We start from the raw sequence: 28,000 nt of genomic DNA on the forward strand, positions 1-28,000 counted from the left end.
CACCATGAACAAGTGAGACTTTATTCCAGGAAAGCAAGTATAGTTCAACTTAAGCAATTCAATCAACGTGATACCCCACATTCACAAGATGAAGGATAAAAATCAAGTGATCATCTCAGTAGACACAGGGAAAGCATTTGACACAATTCAACACCCATCCATGATAAAAATTCTCAACAAAGTTGGTATAGAGGGAAAATATCTCAACAAAATAAAGGCCATTTATGAAAACCCATGACTAACATCATACTCAATGGTTAAGAAAAGAAAGCCTTTCCTCTAATATCAGGAACAAGGAGGCCCACTCTCACCGTTGCTCTTTAACATAGTACTGGAAGTCTTAGCCATTGCAGTCAGACAAAATAAATAAAAGGCATCCAGATTGGAAGGGAAGAAGTGAAACTCCCATTGTTTGCAGGTGTTGTTGTTTAGTTGCTAAGTTGTGTCTGACTCACTTGCAGGTCACACAATACTATATATAGAGAAACCTAAATGTACACACACACAGAATTCAAACTAATAATTGAATTCAGTAAAGTTGCAGGCGACAAGAATAATATACACAAATCTGTGGCTTTTCTATACACTAATAATGAACTATGTGAAAGAGAAATCAAAAAAATAATCCCATTGAAAACTACATCAAAAAAAAACGAAATACCGATGAATAAACTTAACCAAAGTGGTGAAAGACCTATACTCTAAAAACTATAAGACACTGGTGAAGGAACTTAATAAATATGATATAAATACATGGAAAGATAGCTTGTGAAAATGGATTGGAAGAATATTGTCAAAATTTCCATCCTACCTACTCAAGTTCCATTCAGTTAAGTCACTCAGTCGTGTCTGACTCTTTGTGACCCCATGAATTGCAGCATGCCAGCCTTACTTTCCATCACGAAATCCCAGAGTTCACTCAAACTCATGTCCATTGAGTCGGTGATGCCATCCAGCCATCTCATCCTCTGTCATCCCCTTCTCCTCCTGCCCCCAATCCCTCCCAGCATCAGAGTCTTTTCCAATGAGTCAACTCTTTGCATGAGGTGGCCAAAGTATTGGAGTTTCAGCTTTAGCATCAGTCCTTCCAATGAACACCCAGGACTGATCTCCTTCAGAACGGACTGGTTGGATCTCCTTGCCGTCCAAGGGACTCTCAAGAGTCTTCTCCAACACCACAGTTCAAAAGCATCAATTCTTCGGTGTTCAGCTTTCTTCACAGTCCAACTCGCACATCCATTCATGACCACCAGAAAAACCATAGCCTTGACTAGACAGACCTTTGTTGGCAAAGTAATGTCTCTGCTTTTGAATATGCTATCTAGGTTGGACATAACTTTCTTTCCAAGGAGTAAGCGTCTTTTAATTTCATGGCTGCAGTCACTATATGCAGTGATTTTGGAGCCCAGAAAAATAAAGTCTGACACTGGTTCCACTGTTTTCCCATCTATTTCCCATGAATTGATGGGACCAGATGCCATGATCTTCGTTTTCTGAATGTTGAGCTTTAAGCCAACTTTTTCACTCTCCTCTTTCACCTTCATCAAGAGGCTTTTTAGTTCCTCTTCACTTTCTGCCATAAGGGTGGTGTCATCTGCATATCTGAGGTTACTGATATTTCTCCCAGCAATCTTGATTCCAGCTTGTGCTTCATCCAGCCCAGCATTTCTCATGATGTACTCTGCATATAAGTTAAATAAGCAGGGTGACAATATACAGCCTTGACGTACTCCTTTTCCTATTTGGAACCAGTCTGTTGTTCCATGTCCAGTTCTAACTGTTGCTTCCTGACCTGCATACAGATTTCTCAAGAGGCAGGTCAGGTGGTCTGGTATTCCCATCTCTTTCAGAATTTTCCACAGTTTATGGTGATCTAGATAGTCAAAGGTTTTGGCATAATCAATTAAGCAGAAATAGATGTTTTTCTGGAACTCTCTTGCTTTTTCCATGATCCAGCAGATGTTGGCAATTTGATCTCTGGTTCCTCTGCCTTTTCTAAAACCAGCTTGAACATCTGGAAGTTCATGGTTCGCGTATTGCTGAAGCCTGGCTTGGAGAATTTTGAGCATTACTTTACTAGCGTGTGAGATGAGTACAATTGTGCGGTAGTTTGATCATTCTTTGGCATTGCCTTTCTTTGGGATTGGAATGAAAACTGACCTTTTCCAGTTCTGTGGCCACGGCTGAGTTTTCCAAATTTGCTGGCAGGTTGAGTGCAGCACTTTCACAGCATCATCTTTCAGGATTTGAAATAGCTCAACTGGAATTCGATCACCTCTACTAGCTTTGTTCATAGTGATGCTTTCTAAGGCCCACTTGACTTCACATTCCAGGATGTCTGGCTCTAGGTCAGTGATCACACCATCGTGATTATCTGGGTCATGAAGATCTTTTTGTACAGTTCTTCTGTGTATTCTTGCCACCTCTTCTTAATATCTTCTGCTTCTGTTAGTGCATACCATTTCTGTCCTTTATTGAGCCCATCTTTGCATGAAATGTTCCCTTGGTATCTCTAATTTTCTTGAAGAGATCCCTAGTGTTTCCCATTCTGTTGTTTTCCTCTATTTCTTTGCATTGATCACTGAGGAAGGCTTTCTTATCTCTTCTTGCTATTCTTTGGAACTCTGCATTCAGATGCTTATATCTTTCCTTTTCTCATTTGCTTTTCACTTCTTTTCTTTTCACAGCTATTTGTAAGGCCTCCCCAGACAGCCATTTTGCTTTTTAGCATTCTTTTTCCATGGGGATGGTCTTGATCCCTGTCTCCTGTACAATGTCACAAACCTCCGTCCAAAGCAATCTACAAATTTAATCCAATACCTATCAAATTATCAGTGATATTTTTCACAGAATTAGAACAAATAATTCCAAAATTTGTATAGAACCATGGGAGACCCCAAATGGCCAAAGCAATCTTAAGAAAAAAGAACAAACCTGGAGGTATCATGCTTCCTGACTTCAGACTATATTACAAAAATGTTAGTCGCTCCATCATGTCAGACTCTGAGATCCCATAGACTATTGCCAGCCAGGCTCCTCTGTCCATGGGATTTCCCAGGCAAGAATACTGGAGTGGGTTGCCATTCCCTTCTCCAGGAGATCTTCCTGACCCAAGCATTAAACTGGGGTCAGTAATCAAAACAATATGTTAATGGCGAAAAAAAAAAAAAAACAGACATACTGATCAATGGCCAGAATAGAGAGCCCAGAAAGAAACTATGCACAGATAGTCAATTAATTGATAACAAAGCAAGCAAAAACATGCATGGAGAAAAGACAGTCTCTGAAAGAAGCGGTGTTGGAAAAAATTGGAAAGGTGCATAAAAGAATGAAATTTGAACATTTTCTTATACCTTATTCAAAATAAACTCAAAATGAACTCTAGACCTAAATTGTAAGTCTAGAAACCATAAATCTCCTAGAAAAAAATATAAGCAATACACTCTTTGATGTAAGTCTTGGCAATGTTGCTTTGGATCTGTCTCTTCAAGCAAGAGAAAGAAAAGTGAAATAAACAAATTGACCAAATTATACTTACATGCTTTTGCAGAGTGAAGAAGACAACAACAAAACAAAAAGACAACCTACTGAATGGGAGAAGATATTGGCAAATGACGTGTCTGATAGGGGTTAATATCCAAAATACACAGAGTTCACACCAGTCAGCATCAAGAGAAGAAGTCAGTTAAAAAATGGGCATCAGATCTCACTAGACACACACACACACACACACACACACACACACACACACAGCCAGCAGGCACATGAGGAGATGCTCAGCATCACTAATCATTAGGGAAACGCAAACCAAAACCACGGTGAGATATACCTCACACGGGTCAGAGCAGCTGTCTTCAAAGAGGCAAGACATTATGAACACCGGTAAAGTTGTGGAAAAAAGGGAACCCCAGTATACTGTTGGTGGGAATGCAAATTGATAGTCACTATGGAAAACAGTATGAAGGTTCCTCAAAATATTAACACAACCACGACCTATAGTCAGGCAATTCCACTTGAGTATATATCCCAAGAAAACAAAAGCACTAATTCAAAAAGATATAGGTATTCTAATGTTCATGGCAACATTATTTACATTAGCTGAGAACTGGGAGCACCCTAAGTGTCCATCAACAGATGAATGCATAAAGATTATATATATATATTATATATTTTTCAGAGTGAAGAAAGACAACAGCAAAGCAAAATGACAACCTACTGAATGGGAGAAGACATTGGCAAATGATGTGTCTGATAGGAGTTAATATCCAAAATACACAAAGAGTTCACACAACTCAGTATCAAGAAAACAACTCAATTTAAAAATAAATATATATATATTATATATAATACATGTATATATATATGTATTAGTTATAGAAAAGAATGAAATTTTGCCATTTGCTACAACACAGATGGACGTGAAGGGTATTATGCTTAGTGAAGTAAGTCAGAGAAAAACAAATACTGTATATTTTCACTTGCATATGAAATCTAAAAATTAAAACAAATAAATATAAGAAATTCATCCTTATAAGAAATATAAGAAACAAATAAGCATATAAGAAAACAAACGGACCTATAGAGAATAAATGAGTGACTACTAGTCGGCAGGAGAGTGGGGCAGGGGCAAGAGAGGGAAGCCAAATAAGAGGCACAAACTACCAGGTATGAAATAAGATACAAGGAAAACCTTCACAGCACAAAGAATACGACCAGTATTTCAAAGTAACTTTAATGGGATATAATTTATAAAAATATCGATCACTGTGCTTCATACCTGAAGTTAATATAGCACCATAAATCAAATAAACTTCAATAAAAAAGAATGGAATTGAAAAGGGGGGTGGAAAGGAGAGCCAGGAAGAGGAAGTAAAAATAGAATAGTAAATAATAAGATGTAGCAATAAACACAACTACATTCTAATGGCATTAAGTGCAAATAGAATAAGGATTCAAATGCAAGGTCAATAATTTTCAGGTTAAAAAAAAATACTGCTTCTCTAAAGATACATACATATAAGATTCAGAGAGCTTGAAATTTAAAAAAGGAAACAGATACTCCATGCAAATACTAGCCAAAAGGACCCTAATAAAAGAAAGGTATATTCATAATAGAAAAGATACAGTTTTTACAAAGAAGACCATTTCATCATGATGAGACTATTGTCCCTGAGTACATAATTAAACTAGAAATCAAAAATCATAAATATAACAACAAATCTCTGCAAAAGTAGCCATTAAAAAATCTTCAATAATCAATGGTTCAAAATAGAAGTAATAAGTATCAGTATCAAAAGAATCAAAACTTGTTTTTCATAAACTCTTGGCACGAAAGACTAAAAAGAGAACAAAAGAGACATCATCATGACAGGTTCTAAATATGTTAAATATCACAGAAGGATATCGTGAACAATATTATAAAGTATCTTTAAAATGGAGACGGCATAGATAAATTCTTAGGAAGGAAAAAACCAACCAAAACTGAAGCAAAGAAAAATAAAGTCTAGGAAGACATACACCTGAAAATTTATTCTACAAATTAAAACCTTTTCTATAAGTATCCATGATCAAATGTCCTCACTTGGAAATTCTACAAAATTACTAAGGAATAAATCATGAGAATAAGACAAAATTCTTTCAAAGAATAGAAAGGGAAAAAAAAGGATAACAAATTCCAAATACATTGTATTAGTTCAGCATAACTTTACTTATAAGAAAACATGATAAGAGAAACATTATGGGTGCAATATATTAAGCAAAATAATATCAAAACAAATACAGCCATATTAAAAACATTACTACAGCATCAACAAGTGTTTTTCTTACAGGAATGCAGTGACTATTCAACATAAGAAAATCAAACAATATAATCTGCACCAGTATCCACAGTCAAGTTACTTTACCTTTTGGGAAGCTTAAATGTCCTTATTTAATATAATACTTTCTTCATCAGTAAAATCAAGATTCAGCTCAGTTCAGTCGCTTAGATGTGTCCAATTCTTTGCAACCCCATGGACTGCAGCACGCCAGGCTTCCTGTCCTTCACTGTCTCCCGGAGTTTGCTCAAACTCATGTCCATTGAGTCAATGATGCCACCCAGCCATCTCATCCTCTGTCATCCCCTTCCCCTCCCACCTTCAGTCTTTCCCAGCATCAGGGTATTTTTCAGAGTCAGTTCTTCGCATCAGGTGGCCTAATATTGGAGCTTCAACTTTAGCATCAGTAATTCCAATGAACTTTCAGGACTGATTTCCTTTAGGATGGACTGGTTGGATCTCCTTGCTGTCCAAGGGACTCCAAAGAGTTTCTCCAACACCACTGTTCAAAAGCACCAACTCTTCAGTGCTCAGCTTTCTTTATGGTCTAACTCTCACATCCATACATGACTACTGGAAAAACCATAGCCTTGACTAGATGGACCTTTGCTGCCAAAGTAATGTGTCTGCTTTTTAATATACTGTCTAGGTTCATCATAGTTTTTCTTCCAAGGAGCAAGCATCTTTTAATTTCATGGCTGCAGTCACCATCTGCAGTGATTTTGGAGCCCAAGAAAAAAAAAGTCAGCCACTGTTTCCACTGTTTCCCCATCTCTGCCATGAAGTGATGGGACCAAATGCCATGATGTTTATTTTTTGAATGTTGAGTTTTAAGCCAACTTTTTCACTCTCCTCTTTCACTTTCATCAGGAGGCTGTTTAGTTCTTCACTTTCTGCCATAAGTGTGGTGTCATCTGCATATCTGAGGTTATTGATACTTCTCCCAGCAATCTTGATTCCAGCTTGTGCCTCATCCAACCCAGGATTTCCCTTGATGTACTCTGCATCTAAGTTAAATAAGCAGGTACATCCCTGAAACTCCAGTACTTTGGCCACCTCATGTGAAGAGTTGACTCATTGGAAAAGACTCTGATGCTTGGAGGGATTGGGGGCAGGAGGAGAAGGGGACGACAGAGGATGAGATGGATGGATGGCATCACTGACTCGATGGACGTGAGTCTGGGTGAACTCCAGGAGTTGGTGATGGACAGGGAGGCCTGGTGTGCTGTGATTCATGGGGTCGCAAAAGTCGGACACAACTGAGCGACTGAACTGAACAGCCTTGACGTACTCCTTTCCCAGTTTGGAACCAGTCTGTTGTTCCATGTCCAGTTCTAACTGTTGCTTCTTCACCTGCATACAGATTTCTCAAGAGGCAGGTCAGGTGGTCTGGTATCCCCATCTCTTGAAGAATTTTCCACAGTTTATTGTGATCCACACAGTCAAAGGCTTTGGTATTGTCAATAAAGCAGAAGTAGATGTTTTTCTGGAACTCTCTCACTTTTTTGATGATCGAACAGATGTTGGCAATTTGCTTTCTGGTTCCTCTGCCTTTTCTAAATCCAGCTTGAACATCTGGAAGTTGTCATTTCATGTACTGTTGAAGCCTGGCTTGGAGAACTTTGAGCATTACTTTAGTAGTGTGTGAGATGAGTGCAATTGTGCAGTACTTTGAACAATCTTTGGTGTTGCCTTTCTTCGGGATTGGAATGAAAACTGACCTTTTCCAGTCCTGTGGCCACTGCTGAGTTTTCCAAATTTGCTGGCATATTGAGTACAGCACTTTCACAGCATTGTCTTTTAGGATTTGGAATAGCTAAACTGGAATCCCATCACCTCCACTAGCTTTGTTCATAGTGATGCTTCCTAAAGCCCACTTGACTTCACATTCCAGGATGTCTGGCTCTAGGTCAGTGATCACACCATTGTGATTATCTGGGTCATGAAGATCTTTTTTGTACAGTTCTTCTGTGTATTCTTGCCACCTCTTCTGAATATCTTCTGCTTCTGTTAGTGCATACCATTTCTGTCCTTTATTGTGCCATCTTTGCATGAAATGTTCCTTTGGTATCTCTAATTTTCTTGAAGAGATCTCTAGTCTTTTCTATTCTGCTGTTTTCCTCTATTTCTTTGCATTAATCACTGAGGAAGGCTTTCTTATCTCTCCTTTCTATTCTTCAGAACTCTGCATTCAGATGGCTATATCTTTCCTTTTGTCCTTTGCCTTTCATTTCTCTTTTTTTCTAATAAACCCCTCAGGTCTCTCTCTCTCTTTTTTTTTTTTTCTCATAAACTCTTTTTTCCCCCACTTCTCTTCTTTTCTCATTCTTTTTGAATTTCCTCTTTTCTCATGAAGTTCTTTTCTCATGAATTCCCCAGGTTGGTAGGTACTCAATATGCTTCCAGAGAAGAGTAGAGAAATAGCTCCAGAAAGGATGAAGAAGCTGAGTCAAAATGAAAACAACACCCAGTTGTAGATGTGACTGGTGATGGAAGTAAAGTCTGATGCTGTAAAGGGAACAATATTGCATAGGAACCTGGAATGTTACATCCATGAATCAAGGTAAATTGGAAGTGGTCAAACAGGAGATGGCGAGAGGGTAACAGGCAGGAAGGCCAGGGGTCTCCAAATGGAGGAAATAGCCTGCAAGTGTCAGACATTTTTATGTCTCTTAAGTGGCAGGAGGAAACAAACTAATGATATTTTTTTCTTCTCTATACAAATTTAAAAGGAGGTTTCAGAGGGATGGTATGGGGAGGGAGGAGGGAGGAGGGTTCAGGATGGGGAGCACATGTATACCTGTGATGGATTCATTTTGATATTTGGCAAAACTAATACAATTATGTAAAGTTTAAAAATAAAATAAAATTTAAAAAAAATAAAAAAAATAAAAGGAGGTTTCTCTTAAAATACTGTGTTGCCATAATAACACCTGTTTTCACCTGAAGTTAACTATTCTCAAACCTAAAAATAACTAATGCATTTTTCTTATGGAAATGTTTGTCTTAAGCTATGCTCATGTGCTATGCATTTACCCCAAACTCTGTCCTCAAGTCGGTTCCGCCTAATGGCTCAGAACCTACTTGACAAACCAGTATGTTATACTCAGATATTGTTTCCTTAATCTATGTAAATGAAACTGTATAGTAGTCTGTCCTTCTGCAAGATTCAAGTTAATCATTTTATGGCCTGGGATGAACCTTTTGGTGCCAAGATTATCCCAAAATGCATCTTATGGGTGAGGAGCCTGGTGCCATTCTGAGTTTTAAGACATTCCTTTCTTTCATTAACAGACTGCTAGTGAGTTATATTGGAGAAGGCAATGGCACACCACTCCAGTACTCTTGCCTGGAAAATCCCATGGATGGAGGAGGCTGGTAGGCTGCAGTCCATGGGGTCGCTAGGAGTCGGACACGACTGAGCGACTTCACTTTCCCTTTTCACTTTCATACATTGGAGAAGGAAATGGCAACCCACTCCAGTGTTCTTGCCTGGAGAATCCCAGGGACGGGGGAGCCTGGTGGGCTGCCATCTTTAGGGTCGCACAGAGTCGGACACGACTGAAGTGACTTAGCATAGCATAGCATAGTGAGTTATATAACATCCAGCTGAAGACTAGCAGGGGGATACTCTTTCTGCCCCCTTCTGATGCCTATGTCAGAAGCTTTCTGTATCTCCTTTATACTTTAATAAAACTTTATTACACAAAAGCTCTGAGTGATCAAGCCTTGTCTCTGGCCCTGGATTGAATTCTTCTCCTCTGGAGGCCAAGAATCCCAGTGTCTTTTCATTCAGCAACAAACTTTCAATGGCAAGAGTGAACATCGACATTTTAGCAATCAGTGAACTAAAATGGACTAGAAAGGGTGACTTTAACTCAGATGATCACTGTATCTATTACTGCGGGTAAGAATCCCTTAGAAGAAATAGATAGCCATCTTAGTCAACAAGAGTCTGAAATGCAGTACTTGGATGCAATCTCAAAAATGACAGAAGGATCTCTGTTTGTTTGCAAGGCAAGCCATTCAATATCACAGTAATCCAAGTCTTTGCCCCAAACAGTAACGCTGAAGAAGCTGAAGTTAAACAGTTTTATGATGACCTACAAGATCTTCTAGAATTAACACCAAAAAAGATGTCCTTTTCATTATAGGTGAGTGGAATGCAAAAGTAGGAAATCAAGAGATACCTAGAGTAACAGGCAAGTTTAGCCTTGGAGTACAGAATGAAGCAGGGCAAAGGCTAGTAAAGTTTTGCCAAGAGAACACACTGGTCATAGCAAACACCCTCTTCCAACAACACAAGAGAAGACTCTAAACATGGACATCCCGAAATGGTCAACAGCAAAATCAGACTGATTATATTCTTTTCAGCCGAAGATGGAAAAGCTCTATACAGTCAGCAAATCAAGACTGGGAGCCGACTGTGGCTCAGATCATGAACTCCTTAGTGCCAAATTCAGACTTAAATTGAAGAAAGTACAGAAAACCACTAGACCTCTCAGGTATGACCTAAATCAAATCCCTTTTGATATACAGTGGAAGTGACAAGTATATTCAAGTGATTAGATCTGATAGACAGAGTGTCTGATGAACTATGGACAGAGGTTCATAACTTTGTACTACAGGTGCCTATCAAAACCATCCCCAAGAAAAGCAATACTCTAACAATTTACACATCATATGAGGCTTTTTTGAGGATTAAATAATGAATGCATGCAAAGTGTTTAGCACATGGTACACAGGAAATGCCCAACAAATCTTCGTTATTACTACTAGTGCCTTTTAAGAAATAATTATGAAAGGAGACTTCCCTGGGGGTCCAATGATCAAGAATCTGTCTTGCAATGCAGGGGAAGCAGGTTCCATCTCTGGTCAGGGAACTAAGATTCCACACACTGTGGAACAACCAAGCCTCCATGTTCTGAGCCCACAAGTTCTGGAGCCCATGCAAAACAACTAGAGAGTCTGTATGCTGCAACAGCTGAACCTGCGTGCCACAACCAGAGAGTCCGTGTGCTGCAATGAAACAGCCACTTAACACAATTAGATCCCACACGCCACAGCTAAGACCCAGTGCAGCCAAACAAAATAATTAAATACTAAAAAATAAGTATGAAAGAAATAACATTTTCACTGAACATTGTAGAAGACTCAAATCTCATTTATTTAGTGCTCAATTAGAAAACTCCTACTACATTAGGAAAAAAAAAAAAAACCACTCCAAAACTTAAAGGCTTAACACAAACATTTGCTTAGTTCCCCGGTGCCAAGGCCAACAAGTAGAGCTGGGCATGGCAGAATGTGTCTTCTGCTCTCATGTGTGTGTCTGTGATCCGTTGTTAGGTCAGGTTGTTGTTCAGTCGCTCAGTCGTGTCGGACTCTTTGCAACCCCATGGATGGCAGCACGTCAGGTTTCCTCTCGTTTGCTGTCTCCGGAGTTTGCTCAAATTCATGTCCATGGAGTCAGTGACGCCATTCAACCATCTCGTCCTTGTCGTCCCCTTCTCTGTCTGCCTTCAATCTTTCCCAGCATCAGGGTCTTTTCCAGTGAGTTGGCTGTTCACATCAGGTGGCCCAAAGGATTGGAGCTTCAGCTTCAGCATCAGTCCTTCCAATGAATATTCAGGACTGATTTCCTTTAGGATTCAGTTGTTTGATCTCCTTGCAGTCCAAGGGACTCTCAAGAATCTTCTCCAACACCATAGTTTGAAAGCATCAATACCTTGGTGCTCACTCTTCTTTATGGTCCAACTCTCACATCCATACATGACTACTGGGAAAATCAGCTGGCCAGGGACCAGCTAGTTTTGAGATGGGGACATTGAAAAACTAGGATGGCTTGTCTCTCTGCCATGTTGTCTCACATCTACCTGGTTAACTCTGACTTATTTACATATCAGTTACAGGGTCCCAGAAAACAAGAAAGGGCAAGCACCAATATATAAGCATTTTTCAAATCTCTACTTATATAACATTCAGTTCAGTTCAGTTCAGTCGCTCAGTCGTGTCCGACTCTTTGCCACCCCATGAATCGCAGCATGCCAGGCCTCCCTGTCCATCACCAACTCCCGGAGTTCATTCAGACTCATGTCCATCGAGTCAGTGATGCCATCCAGCCATCTCATCCTCTGTCGTCCCCTTCTCCTCCTGCCCCCAATCCCTCCCAGCATCAGAGTCTTTTCCAATGAGTCTTGTTTAAATTAGGTCACCTGGTCAAGCCAAGAATTTGAGTGTGGAAAGAAGGATATGATGTAGCGACCCCTGAATAAACTGGGGACAATTACTCTAACAGTGTTCCACAAGTTCCAAAGCAAAATTACCAAACCATTAAAATCCAGTAAGAACAACCTATTTTCTCCTCAAACGGTTTTCTTAAAATCTCCAGTTTTATAAAATCATCCTTTAGTCCCTAAGACCTTACCTTGGTAACCCAAACATCCTTTCAAATTTAATGCCTAATATTGCCCAGTCCAAACTTTCTTCCTCAACTAGAGAAAGTAAGCCAATGACTTTCTCTTAAAAGGTCCCAATTTATTTTTGGCTCATACCATTTCCTTACCTTAAAGATGTCCTTTGACCCTCTCCCTTTCGATCATTTCATGTAACTCATCATTTACGTTTCCAGCTCATATACTACTTAAACAATAATGTGTTCCTCATTAATATAAGAAAAAAGAGACCAAACATCTATGTGAGCTTCCGTTTATGTCATGAACTTTTACTGAGCCAGTCACGTATAGAATACTCCTTTTGTACTACTCCTTATCTTCTAAAGAATAGGTATTCTGGATGAAACATAAAATTTACTGTGTAAAGGTTATTTATTGGACATCCTTGCTTCTTCCATAGAATTTAGTATGATAAAATTAATTTAGTAAGTACTCATATTTGCTTCATATTTTTTACTGTTCTTAGTGAGAACTTTTATATAATTTCTCACTTTACATACTCATATATCTCAATATTAAATAAGAGAATCAAACTAAATTAAGTGATATTTAACCAACTAGATATTTTCTAATTTATCATTTATATCATTACTTATATTGTTTAATAATTCAAATCTGTCTAGCTGTCTCTAGTTAACCTATATATGAAACAGGTCTATAGTAAATTATTCCTTTTGTTAGACTACCTAATACAAATTAAGCTTGTTTTATATTAAATATGTATTACACATAAATTGATATAACTGCTTTTACAAATCTTTAATTTAGATTTTTCTGTAGGGAAAGCGTGCCTTCCTCACATACTGACTATTTAAAATGAATGAAAGCATCCCTTGGAAGTCTCACTAAGCACCGAAAACTAATTAGCACATCTAGCGGTTAAGCTTTTGTTTATTCCTTTATTCTCAGAACTGACTGCTTGAGTAATAAGGTCTTCACTTGGATCTAGCATCTAAAAAATATTTGCCATGTCTGATTAAGTGACTTACGAATTTCAAATGTAATTATCTATAGAAATTTAGTAAAATTTTGAAGAAAGAAGCTATCTTACACCAAGTGATTGGCCTTGAAAACAGGCTTATAAATAGAATTCTAATTCTAGAAATGACAAGTTTGAGTTAGCTCATTCATGTAGTTACAATATAATCCACTTGAGATATGAAATGGCGTATGAAAATAGGTACAAAACCAGATAAGAACATAAGTAACTGAAAGAATCATGGAAGCAGGAAAAAAAGAAAATAATAAGACCAAATAAGATGCATTGATCATCCTCTATTTCTCTTAGAAAATGGCTAAAAATTTGACTATTTTTTTAAGCTTCAGTAAGTATCTTATACAAAATAAAATCAATAATAAGGTTCAGAAAGCACATGGAGGATTTATTTCCTATAACCCAGTAAAGAGAATACTGGGTGATACAGTGGTCATCACTGTAATAGGTACGATGATTTTCTCTGTTTCTCTTCTCTTTTTTCTGTGTTCCTCACTCCAAAACCAAGGAAAAGCTAAAGCAAACTGCATAAAAGCAAGTCCATGAAATCCAAAACAATGTAGCTTAAAAGGGCAGCAATTTGATTGGCTTTTTCCTCGAAAAAAAAAAGAATATTAGAAATCTAGAGAAAAGAATGGACTACATGTTTTCATATTGTCCTCCATGAAGATCATTACTCCAAATCAGATGTATAATTCAAAAACAAAGAGTTTAAGGTTTTGTTTTCCACTAAGGATCTGGAACCCCACTCCAGTACTCTTGCCTGGAAAATCCCATGGACTGAGGAGCCTGGTAGGCTGTAGTCCATGGGGTTGCGAAGAGTCGTACACGACTGAGCAACTTCACTTTCACTTTTCACTTTCATGCGTTGGAGAGGGAAATGGCAACCCACTCCAGTGTTCTTGCCTGGAGAATCCCAGGGACAGGGGAGCCTGGCAGGCTGCCATCTATGGGGTCGCACAGAGTCAGACATGACTGAAGCGACTTAGCAGCAGCAGCAAGGATCTGAAGTGTAGATATTCTGTATTGCGATAATGGCCTACTCATACACTTGGACAATCAATTAAGCAGAGTGAATCATTATTTGCTCTTCTTGTTAACATCAACACACCCTTAATTATTAGAAAACAGGATATGAACAGTGTTAGGAATAATCATATCTGTGAAAGCTAGAAAGAACCAGAACTTTCAGGGACAGAAAAACAGTATACTTTAGGATAACAAATTAACCTGTTTCAAAATAAGACATGAAGAGGGGGCGAAAAATTTGATGGAGTTTTGAAATATCATAGGTATCACATGCATTAAAAAAATCACTGGAAAATCATATTCGTATTTTATGAAGAATGGATAGCTAGTTTCAAAGTGATTTTACATATATATTCAAACAGAATGGAAAAACCAAGAATTTGTAAAACATATTTTTAACTTTAAAGAAAAAGACATTAGATGTAGTGAGTCCAAATTTGTGACTTATATTGTCTGATGCTGGAAAGGTAAACTTATAAATTAAGATAACTAAATAATTTATTATCCAAATTGAGACACTTTTAAGAATGAATTAATCCACTACTAATAAGAAAGCTGGAAAATTAGGCATAGACCCAGGCTAACCTCGACAAATTAGAATGTACAGGCAGCCTAGTTAGAGTTGTGTCTTGAAGTCACAAGCCCAAAGCAGAACAATTACTCTTTCCCAAAATTAACTCCTTTCTTGAAGCTGCTTAATCAGAAGACTGCCAACTCTCTTCTTTAACTAAAATTAGGTCAGTATTAAATTTTGTAAATTGTGTTCTCAATTGTGAATCACTGATACACACTGATTATGGATATTCAGAGATAAAGGACAAATGCTTCCTGGTGATAAAATTTCCTATTGATTACCCAGCGTATTATCTTACTTGAGCAATATTTACTGCATTACAGATTCGCCCATCTTTCTCACGATCCTTTGTTTTCTGTAACATTTGCCATATTTTGTTCCTAAGTCCATCCTGCTCTTTATCTCCCCGAAGTTCCCATGACATTTTCACCAGGTTGTACAGTAGGCCATAGCGTCCAGCCCATTTCACTTGGTCACCTGTTTAAAAAGAAACATTTTGGAAGATGTTTTATTCATCTTACTAATTCATGTTATTGTGAAAAAAGAAGACACTTAACTTTATTAATATTTTAAAGTTTTAAATTCTGAGCTTTGGAATTTTTTTTTTACCCATGATTACTTTTACTCCTTTAATTTTTTTTTATTTTTTTTTACTCCTTTAATTTTAAAACATCTCACAGATGATTTAAAAACTTCTAACCATATGAAAAGTTACTTACACCTAACTAATATTATACCTCATAAATTAAAAAGTTAAAAGATAAACTCTTAACTATGTACTGTAAACACACTTTTGGAATTCAAATAAAGAGGAATTAGTTTAAGGCAATATAAACACAGACCACCATGGTGAATTTTTTAATAAATCAGTGAAATAGGAGAAAAATCCTGCCTGTTATAAAAATGATCAAACTCCTTGAAATATGGCATCTGAATCAAGAAAAAAGCTTTAAAAGTAATGTGAAAAGCACACAAAAACTACTGATGTAATTATAAGCTGGAGATTTTTTTAAGTAGTAGATACATAAATCAAATGAAATAGGGGAAGGGAGTAATTAATTCAGAAGAGGTTTTTTAAAAGTCTAATACACTTCTCCTTCTAAAAATTATATACCAATTAGCAATTTAAATAAGTTACCAAGTTCTACTTTTAAAATATGCATTTCTCTTACAGAAAAGAGGACGAAGTTTCTCTTTATCTTAATTATATCTTACCTAGATGATATATTGCTATGAAATACTACTCAAGAAAAGAGAACCTAATTTAGATAGTGATGGGATAAATAAATTTAGAGAATAATGCATGTCTCAAATGGTATATGAGCTTAAGTTAGCCAAAGAGCACCATGAGAGTATTGACTATACGTGAAGCAAGAAAGAGGAGTAGGAGGAAGAAAAGGTTCAGAGAGAGAGATGGAAGGTATTCTGGTGAGAGCTAGTCTGACTCTGAAATCATCAATCTAAAGAGATAAACACACTGAAAAGTCATAATCTTCAACTTTTCCTAATTCAATCTGGATTTCATAACCAGGTTAATAAAAACTATTACTGTTATGATAAATAGAAAACCTGGGAGTAAGTATCCATATTCTAGTTACTCATTACAATCCTGCTATGAAGATTATATCATACTTAGAATAATAGAAGGGAACGTAACATATGAGCCTCAACTTGGATAAAAATCCCTGTAGCATCACACACAGGGTGTATATTGTCACCATGGTGACTTAACTTATATGCAGAGTACATCATACGAAATACTGGCCTGGATGAATCACAAGCTGGAATCAAGACTGATGGGAGAAATATCAATAACCTCAGATATGTAGATGACACCACACTAATGGCAGAAAGTGAAAGGGAACTAAGGAGCCTCTTGATGAAAGTGAAAGAGGAGAGTGAAAAAGTTGGCTTAAAGCTCAGCATTCAGAAAACTAAGATCATGGCATCTGGTCCCATCACTTCATGGGAAACAGGTAGGGAAACAATGGAAACAGTGAGAGACTTTATTTTGGGGGGCTCCAAAATCACTGCAGATGGTGACTATAGCCATGAAATTAAAAGATGCTTGCTCTTTGGAAGAAAAATTATGGCCAACCTAGATAGAATATTAAAAAGCAGAGACATTACTTTGCCTGGAAAAGTCCGTCTAGTCAAGGCTATGGTTTTTCCAGTGGTCATGTATGGATGTGAGAGTTGGACTATAAGGAAAGCTGAGTGCCAAAGAATTGATGCTTTTGAACTGTGGTGTTGGAGAAGACTCTTGAGAGTCCCTTGGACTGCAAGGAGATCCAACCAGTCCATTCTGAAGGAGATCAGTCCTGGGTGTTCTTTGGAAGGACTGATGCTGAAGCTGAAACTCCAATACTTTGGCCACCTCATGCAAAGAGTTGACTCATTGGAAAAGACTCTGATCCTGGGAAGGATTGGGAGCAGGAGGAGAAGGGAACGACAGAGGATGAGATGGCTGGATGGCATCATATACTTGATGGACATGAGTTTTAGCAAGCTCTGGGGGTTGGTGATAGACAGGAAGGCCTGGCATGCTGCAATTCATGGGGTCACAAAGAGTCGAACACGACTGAGTGACTGAACTGAAACACAACATCTCATTGAACAGTACAGCATTAGTCTTTTGCTCAAATGTCTACCATTTACTCTGACCTCATTTATCTTTTGTTATTTTACCTTACCCATTTCTCAGATGAACTCTCTATGGTAGCTCCATTTAAGATCCTCTCTATCCTCCTCTCTTCTCACAGCTCCCTCTCCACTTGGGGTCAGTTGACCTGTTACTAGGGGACCTAACTGGGCCTGGTTCCTGTGGGTCCCTGAACGGGTGGGAGCATCTCCAGGATCGTGTGGAATGGGCTGGAGCTGGTCATGGGACCATGGCTGGGTCCACAGGTCTCAGGCCTGTTATCGAGTACGAATGGATTGAGCTCCTCTATGTCTGTGTGCATGCTCCTGCGAGGTCCCTGGGTGGGTTCCTGGGTGCACAGAACTGCTTCTGGAAGAGTGAGGCTAGAACCAGGTCTCAGAGATGCTTCAGGATTCACCGTCAGGCCTCAGTCAGTGGGCCCAGGACTCAGGGCACAGCAAGCATGGGTCCTCTCAAGTCCTCTGGTGGGTGGGGCTAGTGGCAAGACTGCAGACAAGCAGGGGAGGAGCTGAGTTCACAGGAAGACGGTGGAGCTTCTAGGTCCACAGTTAGACCACTTGACAGGCTGGCCACCGAAGTCCAGCCCGCCTTCTTGAAGAGGCTCTCCCGAGTCTTGGGTTGCATTTGTGTTTTACAACCTATTACTTGGGTTCCCAGGTCCTCCCAAAGGTGCTTTTGTTTACGGATGTTTGCCAAGTTATTTTTTTCCGTGAGAGGATGAAGGCCAAGGAACTCCTGTTCCACCATCTTACAGACATGACTTCCCATATATAATTTCAACTATTGCAGTATACTGATTTTAATTGGCAAAATTCTTATGAGGGGAAAACTGTATTTTCAGAAGAATCTGCTGCTTAACTTAGCCTCTTGATTGCAACTTACACTTTCTCTTCTCAAATATCAATTTTAGATAGAAGCCTTCCTCCTCTCATTTCTAAACTCATTTCTTTTCTGTGTTCTCTTACCTTCTACAGCACCTTCCTTTCCTGTGAATGGAATAGAAGGTGAGATTGTAAAGAAAAGGACTTTTCTGAATTGAAGAGGCCACGCTTCATGGAGTAAGATTATTCCAGTCTTCACCTCTCTCATCAGCTCTCATCAGCAGTGTGAAGCTGTTGTTCTCCAGTCATTAAGTCATTTCTGACTCTTTGCAACCCCATGGACTGCAGCATGCCCAGGCTTCCCTGTCCTTCACTGTCTCCCCGTGTGTGCATACTCATGTCCAGTGAGTTGATGGTGCCATCCAACCATCCAATATTTTTCACTCTCCTCTTTCACTTTCATCAGGAGGCTCCTTAGTTCCTCTTCACTTTCTATCATAAGGGTGGTGTCATCAGTACATCTGAGGTTATTGATATTTCTCCTGGCAATCTTGACTCCAGCTTATGCTTCCTCCAGCCCAGCGTTTCGCATGATATACTCTGCATATAAGTTAAATGAGCAGGGTGAAAATATTCAGCAGTGATGTACTCCTTTCCCAATTTGGAAACAGTCTGTTGTTCCAAGTCCAGTTTTAACTGTTGCTTCCTGACCTGCATATAGTTTTCTCAGGAGGCAGGTCAGGTGGTCTGGTATTCCCATCTCTTGAAGAATTTTCCACAGTTTGTTGTGATCCACACAGTCAAATGGTTTGGTGTAGTCAATAAAGCAGAAGTAGGTGTTTTTCTGGAACTCTCTTGCTCTTTTGATGGATGTTGGCAATTTGCTCTCTGGCTCCTCTGCCTTTTCTAAATCCAGCTTAAACATCTGGAAGTTCATGGTTCACATACTGTTGAAGCCTAGCATGGTGAATCTTGAGCATTACTTTGTTAGCGTGTGAGATGGGTATAAATGTGTGGTAGTTTGAACATTCTTTAATGTTGCCTTTCTTTGGGACTGGAATGAAAACTGACCTTTTCCAATTCTGTGGCCACTGCTAAGTTTTCCAAGTTTTCTGGCATATTGAGTGCAGCACTTTCACAGCATCATCTTTTAGGATTTGAAATACCTCAGCTGGATTCCATCACCTCCACTAGCTTTATTCATAGTGATGCTTCCTAAGGCCCACTTGACTTCACATTCCAGGATGTCTGGCTCTAGGTCAGTGATCACACTGAGAGAGTCATTTCCTAGGCAGGTTGATAGGGAGTCTAGGGGTGTCCAAGGAGAGAGGGGTCTGGAATTCTCAAGGAGGAAGAAAGGACAAACTTTTTTCTTTCTCCACATTCCTTAGGATTATATAACAATAATGTATCCTGCCTAAGGACAGTCTTTGGATTCAACCTTCTGTTATCTTAAAATGTAAATTATGGGAGTAGACCTGGTCTTTACAAGGATGTATCTTGCCTGAGGACAGTGTTATCTTAAAATGTAAATTATGGGAGTAGGTCTGATGAGGTCTTTACAACCTCCAGATATTCTTTGGATTATATAACTTCATTGTTAACACTAGCAAGCGGGTACTCTTCCTGCTCCCCTCTGATGCCTATGTCAGAAGCTTTCTCTATCTCCTTTACACTTTAATAAAACTTTATTACACAAAAGCTCTGAGCGATCAAGCCTCGTCTCTGGCCCCAGATTGAATTCTTCTCCGGGGGCCAAGAATCCTGGTGTCTTCGCGTGATTCAACAACAACCTTTCAACACCATTGTGATTATCTGGGTCATGAAGATCTTTTTTGTATAGTTCTTCTGTGTATTCTTGCCACTTCTTCTCAATATCTTCTGCTTCTGTCCTTTATTTATTATACCAAAGAAATTCTCACACTGTTAAGAAATGTTATGTCTATTCAAGCAATAAACTGGGAAACCAATATGGGAGTTTAATGAGGTCATCTAGGGCTTTGCTGTCATGAGCAGTAGGAGACTGCAGAGTAAAGGGCAAAGCTAAGACATCGTGGAATAGGTCTCATTAGACTTCTATGCTATGGAGGAGAAGGACATGTACATGTTCAGACTCAGGAAACAAACGACAACGAAACTGGTTGCAGAAATTAGATTATAAAGAAAAGCCAGTTTGGAGAGAAAGGAGATAAATTAATATGGCATGATGATGGGTGAGGGGAATCCGATATTCAGGGTTCTGTAGCTTTGTGCAAAAACAGAGCTATAATTCAAGTAAAAGAACAGAATGGAAATTATGGATTTGTGAGTCATTAGCATAAAAATAAGGCCTGAACTCAATATAAGTAGAGAAACAATTATGAGCTTTTAATGAATAATTCTGGAAGTGTAAACCTCAGAAATAAAAAAAGCAGTTTTTTAGCAAGATGATAAAGTATGCTGTAGATTTTAACCCATTTATAAATTTATTTCTAAACTCCTAGATTCTTTACATTAAGTACCGTGATCAACAGAAACACATGCAGATTACCTTCCTTCACACACTTTAAATTATTGTTTTTTGAGAAACAATGTTTTAGAACCTTAAAATCTCTGAACTGAATATGATATGTCTCCACAGTGACAAACCATAAAATACATTCTGATAACTGTTCTCAAAACTCAGTTTTCAAATGCCAATGATGACTTTAAAAGTAAGCTGTTCACCTGTTGATTTAAGCAACAGTGAAGTGTTGCTTATAGATATTTGTAGGGAGAATCTGTGACATCCAACTGACTGACAGTTAATGAAGAAGAAAGTTCTTATCAAGACAGATAGGATGTGCTACAACTGTTTTGAAAAACAAAATGCACTCTCACATGGACGTTCAGACACTGGCTGAGAAGCATGCCTGCTCTGAAACTTCCCATCCAAGGACAAGACCGCAACACAGGGCATTTTTCTGTTCTGCTCTGAGTGGCCTGTGGCAGCTGTCAAAGATGCTGCCATAAACGCACTGAGAGAAAGTGCGTCTCTGTCTGCAGCTAAGCAGACAGTGTGCTAGGAAATCAAACTGAAGCAAAACAAAATTCTTAACAAACCTTGAAAAATTGAGAGATTATACCATTTGAAAACCAATATTTTATGAACCTTTCTTTGTAGCAATGCTTTATTTCAGTGTTTGGACTCTTTGGAAGCCTTTAACTGCAGTCTAGGTATTTATATGTCACATACTCAGTGAATGTGAAATATGGATATTTCTGCTCATATGAATGATTATAAAAGAATACAGCCTTTGAAATTTTGACAAATATAACTTGGCATCACAGAATCAAATGTATCACTGTAGGGTAAACGGAATGCAAGATCTAGTTTAAAACATTATCTTTATAAAATTCCATGTAGCATGGAAGGAACTAGATCAATGCCAAGAAACAATGGAAGAACCAGTGAGTAAGCCAGCCACTTGTTTAATATGTATTTACTGAGTCAATGCTATGTGTTAACACTGCTCTCTGTACCAAAGATAAAGACAGCGCTACTGCTCTAGGGACACTTAATTCTAGTGGAGAAAGACAGATACTAAGAAAATAAACAGAACAATATTATTGTAAAAATAATAGATGCTAATGAGACCAACAATGACTAGGAAAAGAGAACTACTGTTGTCAGAGGGAGAGAAAGACCTCCATGAGGACACAATATTCAAGCTAAAATGTGATGGAATAAAGAAAGAAGAGCTATCCATCCAAGCAGCTGGCGGAAAGTGTTCCCAGCAGAAGAGATGGAAAGTGCAAAAGCTACAGACCTGGAGTAGCTTGAAAGTTTAGAGAAACAGAAGAAAGGCCAGAATGGAGGAGGACGAGATACCAGAGGTTCCATCAGACAAGACAGGTCGGGGAGGCACACCCTTAGCAGAGGCACACTCTCAATGATCATGGACAATTTGAAAGCCACAGAAAGGAGCTTGCATTTAATTCTTAGTATTAAAAAAAGCTAATAAAGAATTTAAGGGCAAAAAGGGAACTGACCCACTTTATGTTTTAAAAAATCTTTTTGGCTTCTTGGTGAAAAGAAGGAATGTAAGGAAGGCAGGAAGATTTTTACCTTTTTGCAGTTAATCTATGGGCTTCCCTCATGGCTCAGTAGTAAAGAATCTGCCTGCAATGCAAGAGACCAGGGTTCAGTCCCTGGGTAGGGATGATCCTCTGGAGAAGGAAATAGCAACCCACTCTGGTATTATTGCCTGGCAAACCCCATGGAGAGACGAGCCTGGCACGCTATAGTCCATGGGGTCACAAGGGGGTCGGACATGACTCAGAGACTAACCACACAGCTAGCCTATGAGCAAAGTGACAAGTCCGCAGACTTGGGCTTCGTAAAGTGCTCAGTGACCTCTCCCCGTGGCTTCTGGGAGGCCACCTCTCATACCTTGGAATGTCCTGTCAGATTAGAATGTTTCAACTTGGCCTTTGGAAGGGCCAGAGCCTGGGGATGGCCACATGTATGTAACTAAATTTCAATAAAAACTGTGGATACCAAAGCTTGGTGGCCTTCCACGGGTGACAATACTCTGTGCGAATTGCCATGCACGTTTCTAGGAGGAGGAAATGCCATCCATACAGCTCCCCTGGGAAAGGGCCATGGCCAGCTCTGTGCCTGGAACTCCCCTGAGCTCTGCCCTGTGCATCACTTCCCTAGCTGATTTTAATCCTTTCACTATTTTAAACCATAACATGAGTAAAATGGATGTGCTGAGTTCTGTGAGTTCTTCCACAAATCTTGAAACCTGAGGGTTGTCTTGGGGACCTCCAAACTCGCAGGTAGTTTCAGAAGTGAGGGTAGTCTTGGCAACTCCTGAACTTCAAAGGAGTTAAAAATAGAGATAGAGATGAGGAGAAAATTTGAGATATATTTTGGACGTGTGGTAGAATAAATACATTCTAAGCTAACTCTTTCTTTCCAGGTGCTACACTGTAATGATAATGATGTGTTTATCACTTTAAACACACACACACGCATTAAATATGCTTCTGTGTGTGATCATAAGTGATGACAGAGACGAGATGCTGGAGCAGAAGGACATGAACTCGTCTCTTCTTGCTAAAACACCAGAATGACAACTAAATGCTGAGCATCCATCAACAGCAACAACAAAAGCTGGAATAGCTGGAACCTACCAAAAGAGATGTCCTATATCCAAAGACAAAGAAACCATGAGACGGTTTCATTGAACAACTGCAATAAAACCAAATCCCATACATACCAGGTGGACAACCCACAAACTGGAAAATATTTATACCAGAAAAATTCTCCCACAGAAGTTAAAGTTCTGAGCCCCTGGGGATCTGGCATGGGAGGAGAAGGAGCTTCTAGAAAATCTGGCTTTGAAGGCCAGCAGGGTTTAACCACAGGAATTCCACAGGATTGGAGGAAACAGAAACTCTGCACTTGGAGGGCACACAAAGGTCTCATAAGCATCTAGATGCAGGGAAAAAAGCAGTGACCTCCTAATAGTCTGGGATAGACCTAGCAGCTAACAATGGAGGGTTTCCTGAGGCGGCAGGGGGCATCTGTGGCTCACTGTGAGGACGAGGACACTGGTAGCAGTAGTCCTGGGGAGCACACACGGTACTCAGTCCTCCTAGAGGCCACATTTTCTCATCAAGACCTGGCCCCACCCAATAGCTGTAGGCTCCAGTGCTGGGATACCTCCAGCCAAACAGCTGACAGGACAGGAGCACAGCCCTACTCATCAGCAGACAGGCTGGGCAAAGTCTTCCCAAGCACACAGCTGCCCAGTAAACACAACGTTTGACATGGGCCTGCCCATCAGAGGGACAAGGACCAACTCCACTCACCAGCGGGCAGGAACCAGTCCCTCTTAGTGGGCACAAGCCTCTCAGACAGTTTCATCCACCAGGGAGTAGACAGCAAAAGCAAGAAAAACCACAATCCTACAGTCTGCAGAATGGAAATCACAACCAAAGAAAATCAGACAAAAAGAGACAGCAAAAAATATGTCCCAGATGAAGGAATGAGTAATGCCAGTAGAACAACTAAGTGAGGTACACAATCTACCTGAAAAAGAATTCAGAGTAGTGATAGTGAAGATGATCCAGGATCTTGGGGAAAAAAACAGTGGCAAGGATCAAAAACATGCAAGAAATGTATAATAAAGATCTAGAGGAGCTAAAGAGCAAACAAACAGAGACAAACAATACAATAACTGAAATGAAAAATACACTAGAAGGAATCAATAGCAGAATAATTGAGACAGAAAAGTGGATATGTGAGCTGAAGACAGAATGGTGGAAACCACTGTTGCAGAACAGAAGGAAAAAAAGTGAAAGATATGAGGATAGCCGAAGAGACCACTGGGACATTAAATGAACCAACATTTGCATAATAAGGGTCCCAGAAGGCCCACTAAGCATGGGCGGCTGTGACCCGCACACTAAGCGTGGCCAAGAGGAGCTACCCCACGTCCGAGGTCAGGGGCAAAAGCCGGGAGGACCCCATGCCCGAAGGGCGGTGGCCAAGAGGAGTTACCCCATGTCCAAGGTCAGGGGCAGCGGCTGAGAGTGCCAGGCTGTGATGGCGCAGAAATGGCCAAGAGGAGCTACCCAAGTCTGAGATCAGGGGCGGCGGCCAGGAGGAGCTACCCCATGCCCCCACGCCCGAGACCAGGGGCGGCGGCCGGGAGGAGCTACCCCACGTCCAGGGAGCAATGGCTGCATGGGCGCAGGAAGGCCTAGAGGAGCTATCCCACGATGAAGGTCAGGAAGGGCGGTGGTGAGGAGATACCCCTCGTCCAAGGTAAGGAGCAGCGGCTGCAGCCGTGAAAAGAAACCCCATGCCCAAGGTAAGAGAAACCCAAATAAGACAGTAGCTGTTGCAAGAAGGCATCAGAGGGCAAACACACTGAACCCATACTCACAGAAAACTAGTCCATCTAATCACACTAGGACCACAGCCTTGTCTAACAATGAAACTAAGCCATGCCCATGGGGCAACCCAAGACAGGTGGGTCATGGTGGAGAGATCTGACAGAATGTGGTCCACTGGAGAAGGGAATGGCAAACCACTTCAGTATTCTTGCCTTAAGAACCCCATGAACAGTATGAAAAGGCAAAATGATAGGATACTGAAAGAGAAACTCCCCAGGTCAGTAGGTGCCCAATATGCTACTGGAGATCAGTAGAGAAATAACTCCAGAAAGAATGAAGAGATGGAGCCAAAGCAAAAACAATACCCAGCTGTGGATGTGACTGGTGATAGAAGCAAGGTGCGATGTTGTAAAGAGCAATATTGCATAGAAACCTGGAATGTCAGGTCCATGAATCAAGGCAAATTGGAAGTGGTCAAACAGGAGATGGCAAGAGTGAATGTCGACATTCTAGGAATCAGTGAACTAAAATGGACTGGAATGGGTGAATTTAACTCAGATGACCATTATATCTACTACTGCGGGCAGGAATCCCTCAGAAGAAATGGAGTAGCCATCATGGAGTCCGAAATGCAGTGCTTGGATGCAATCTCAAAAACGACAGAATGATCTCTGTTCGTTTCCAAGGCAAACCATTCCATATCACAATAATCCAAGTCTATGCTCCAACCAGTACTGCTGAAGAAGCTGAAGTTGACTGGTTCTATGAAGATCTACAAGACCTTTTACAATTAACATAAAAAAGATGTCATTTTTACTAGAGGGGACTGGAATGCAAAAGTAGGAAGTCAAGAAACACCTGGAGTAACAGGAAAATTTGGCCTTGGAATACGGAATGAAGCAGGGCAAAGACTAATAGAGTTTTGCCAAGAAAATGCACTGGTCATAGCAAACACCCTATTCCAACAACACAAGAGAAGACTCTACACATGGACATCACCAGATGGTCAACACCGAAATCAGACTGATTATATTCTTTGCAGCCAAAGATAGAGAAGCTCTATACAGTCAACAAAAACAAGACCAGGAGCTGACTGTGGCCAGATCATGAACTCCTTATTACCAAATTCAGACTGAAATTGAAGAAAGTAGGGAAAACCACTAGACCATTCAGGTATGACCTAAATCAAATCCCTTATGATTATACAGTGGAAGTGAGAAATAGATTTAAGGTCCTAGATCTAATAGATAGAGTTCCTGATGAACTGTGGACTGAGGTTCATGACACTGTAGAGGAGACAGGGATCAAGACCATCCCCATGGAAAAGAAATGCAAAAAGCAAAATGGCTGTCTGGGGAGGCCTTACAAATAGCTGTGAAAAGAAGAGAAGAGAAAAGCAAAGGAGAAAAGGAAAGATATAAGCATCTGAATGCAGAGTTCCAAAGAATAGCAAGAAGACATAAGAAAGCCTTCCTCAGCAATCAATGCAAAGAAATAGAGGAAAACAACAGAATGGGAAAGACTAGAGATCTCTTCAAGAAAATTAGAGATACCAAGGGAACATTTCATACAATGATGGGCTCGATAAAGGACAGAAATGGTATGGATCTAACAGAAGCAGAAGATATTAAGAAGAGATGGCAAGAATACACAGAAGAACTGTACAAAAAAGATCTTCACGACCCAGGTAATCACGATGGTGTGATCACTGACCTAGAGCCAGACATCCTGGAATGTGAAGTCAAGTGGGCCTTAGAAAGGATCACTATGAACAAAGCTAGTGGAGGTGATGGAATTCCAATTGAGATATTCCAAATCCTGAAAGATGATGCTGTGAAAGTGCTACACTCAACCTGCCAGCAAATTTGTAAAACTCAGCAGTGGCCACAGGACTGGAAAAGGTCAGTTTTCATTCCAGTCCCAAAGAAAGGCAATGCCAAAGAATGCTCAAACTACCTCACAATTGCACTCATCTCAAATGCTAGTAAAGTAATGCTCAAAATTCTCCAAACCAGGCTTCAGCAATATGTGAACCGTGAACTTCCTGATGTTCAAGCTGGTTTTAGACAAGGCAGAGGCACCAGAGATCAAATTGCCAACATCCTCTGGATCATGGAAAAAGCAAGAGAGTTCCAGAAAAACATCTATTTCTGCTTTATTGACTATGCCAAAGCCTTTGACTATATGGATCACAATAAACTGTGGAGAATTCTTCAAGAGATGGGAATACCAGACCACCTGACCTGCCTCTTGAGAAACCTGTATGCAGGTCAGGAAGCCACAGCTAGAACCGGACATGGAACAACAGACTGGCTCCAAATAGGAAAAGGAGTATGTTAAGGCTGTATATTGTCACCCTGCTTATTTAGCTTATATGCAGAGTACATCATGAGAAATGCTGGCCTGGAAGAAACACAAGCTGGAATCAAGATTGCTGGGAGAAATATCAATAACCTCAGATATGCAGATGACACCACCCTTATGGCAGAAAGTGAAGAGGAACTATTAAGTCTCTTGATGAAAGTGAAAGAGGAGAGTGAAAAAGTTGGCTTAAAGCTCAACATTCAGAAAACAAAGATCATGGCATCTGGTCCCATCACTTCATGGGAAATAGATGGGGAAACAGAGGAAACAGTGTCAGACTTTATTTTGGGGGGCTCCAAAATCACAGCAGATGGTGACTGCAGCCATGAAATTAAAAGACACTTACTCCTTGGAAGGAAAGTTATGACCAACCTAGATAGCATATTCAAAAACAGAGACATTACTTTGCCAACAAAGG

General features: G+C 39.8%; 1 protein-coding gene across 12 annotated transcripts in view; it reads right to left on the bottom strand.

Moving 5' to 3' along the window:
• The window catches only part of TMEM232 (transmembrane protein 232), a 346,766-nt gene that overhangs the window by 205,411 nt on the left and 113,355 nt on the right, over nucleotides 1-28,000 (bottom strand). For all 12 annotated transcript variants that reach the window (XM_061424541.1, XM_061424543.1, XM_061424539.1 and 9 more), the window contains one exon: nucleotides 15,164-15,342. In XM_061424541.1, coding sequence (XP_061280525.1) covers nucleotides 15,164-15,342 — 179 coding nt within the window. The remainder of the gene's footprint in view (nucleotides 1-15,163; nucleotides 15,343-28,000) is intronic.

The sequence above is a fragment of the Bos javanicus genome, chromosome 7, assembly GCF_032452875.1.
Source record: "Bos javanicus breed banteng chromosome 7, ARS-OSU_banteng_1.0, whole genome shotgun sequence".
Lineage (NCBI taxonomy): Eukaryota > Metazoa > Chordata > Mammalia > Artiodactyla > Bovidae > Bos > Bos javanicus.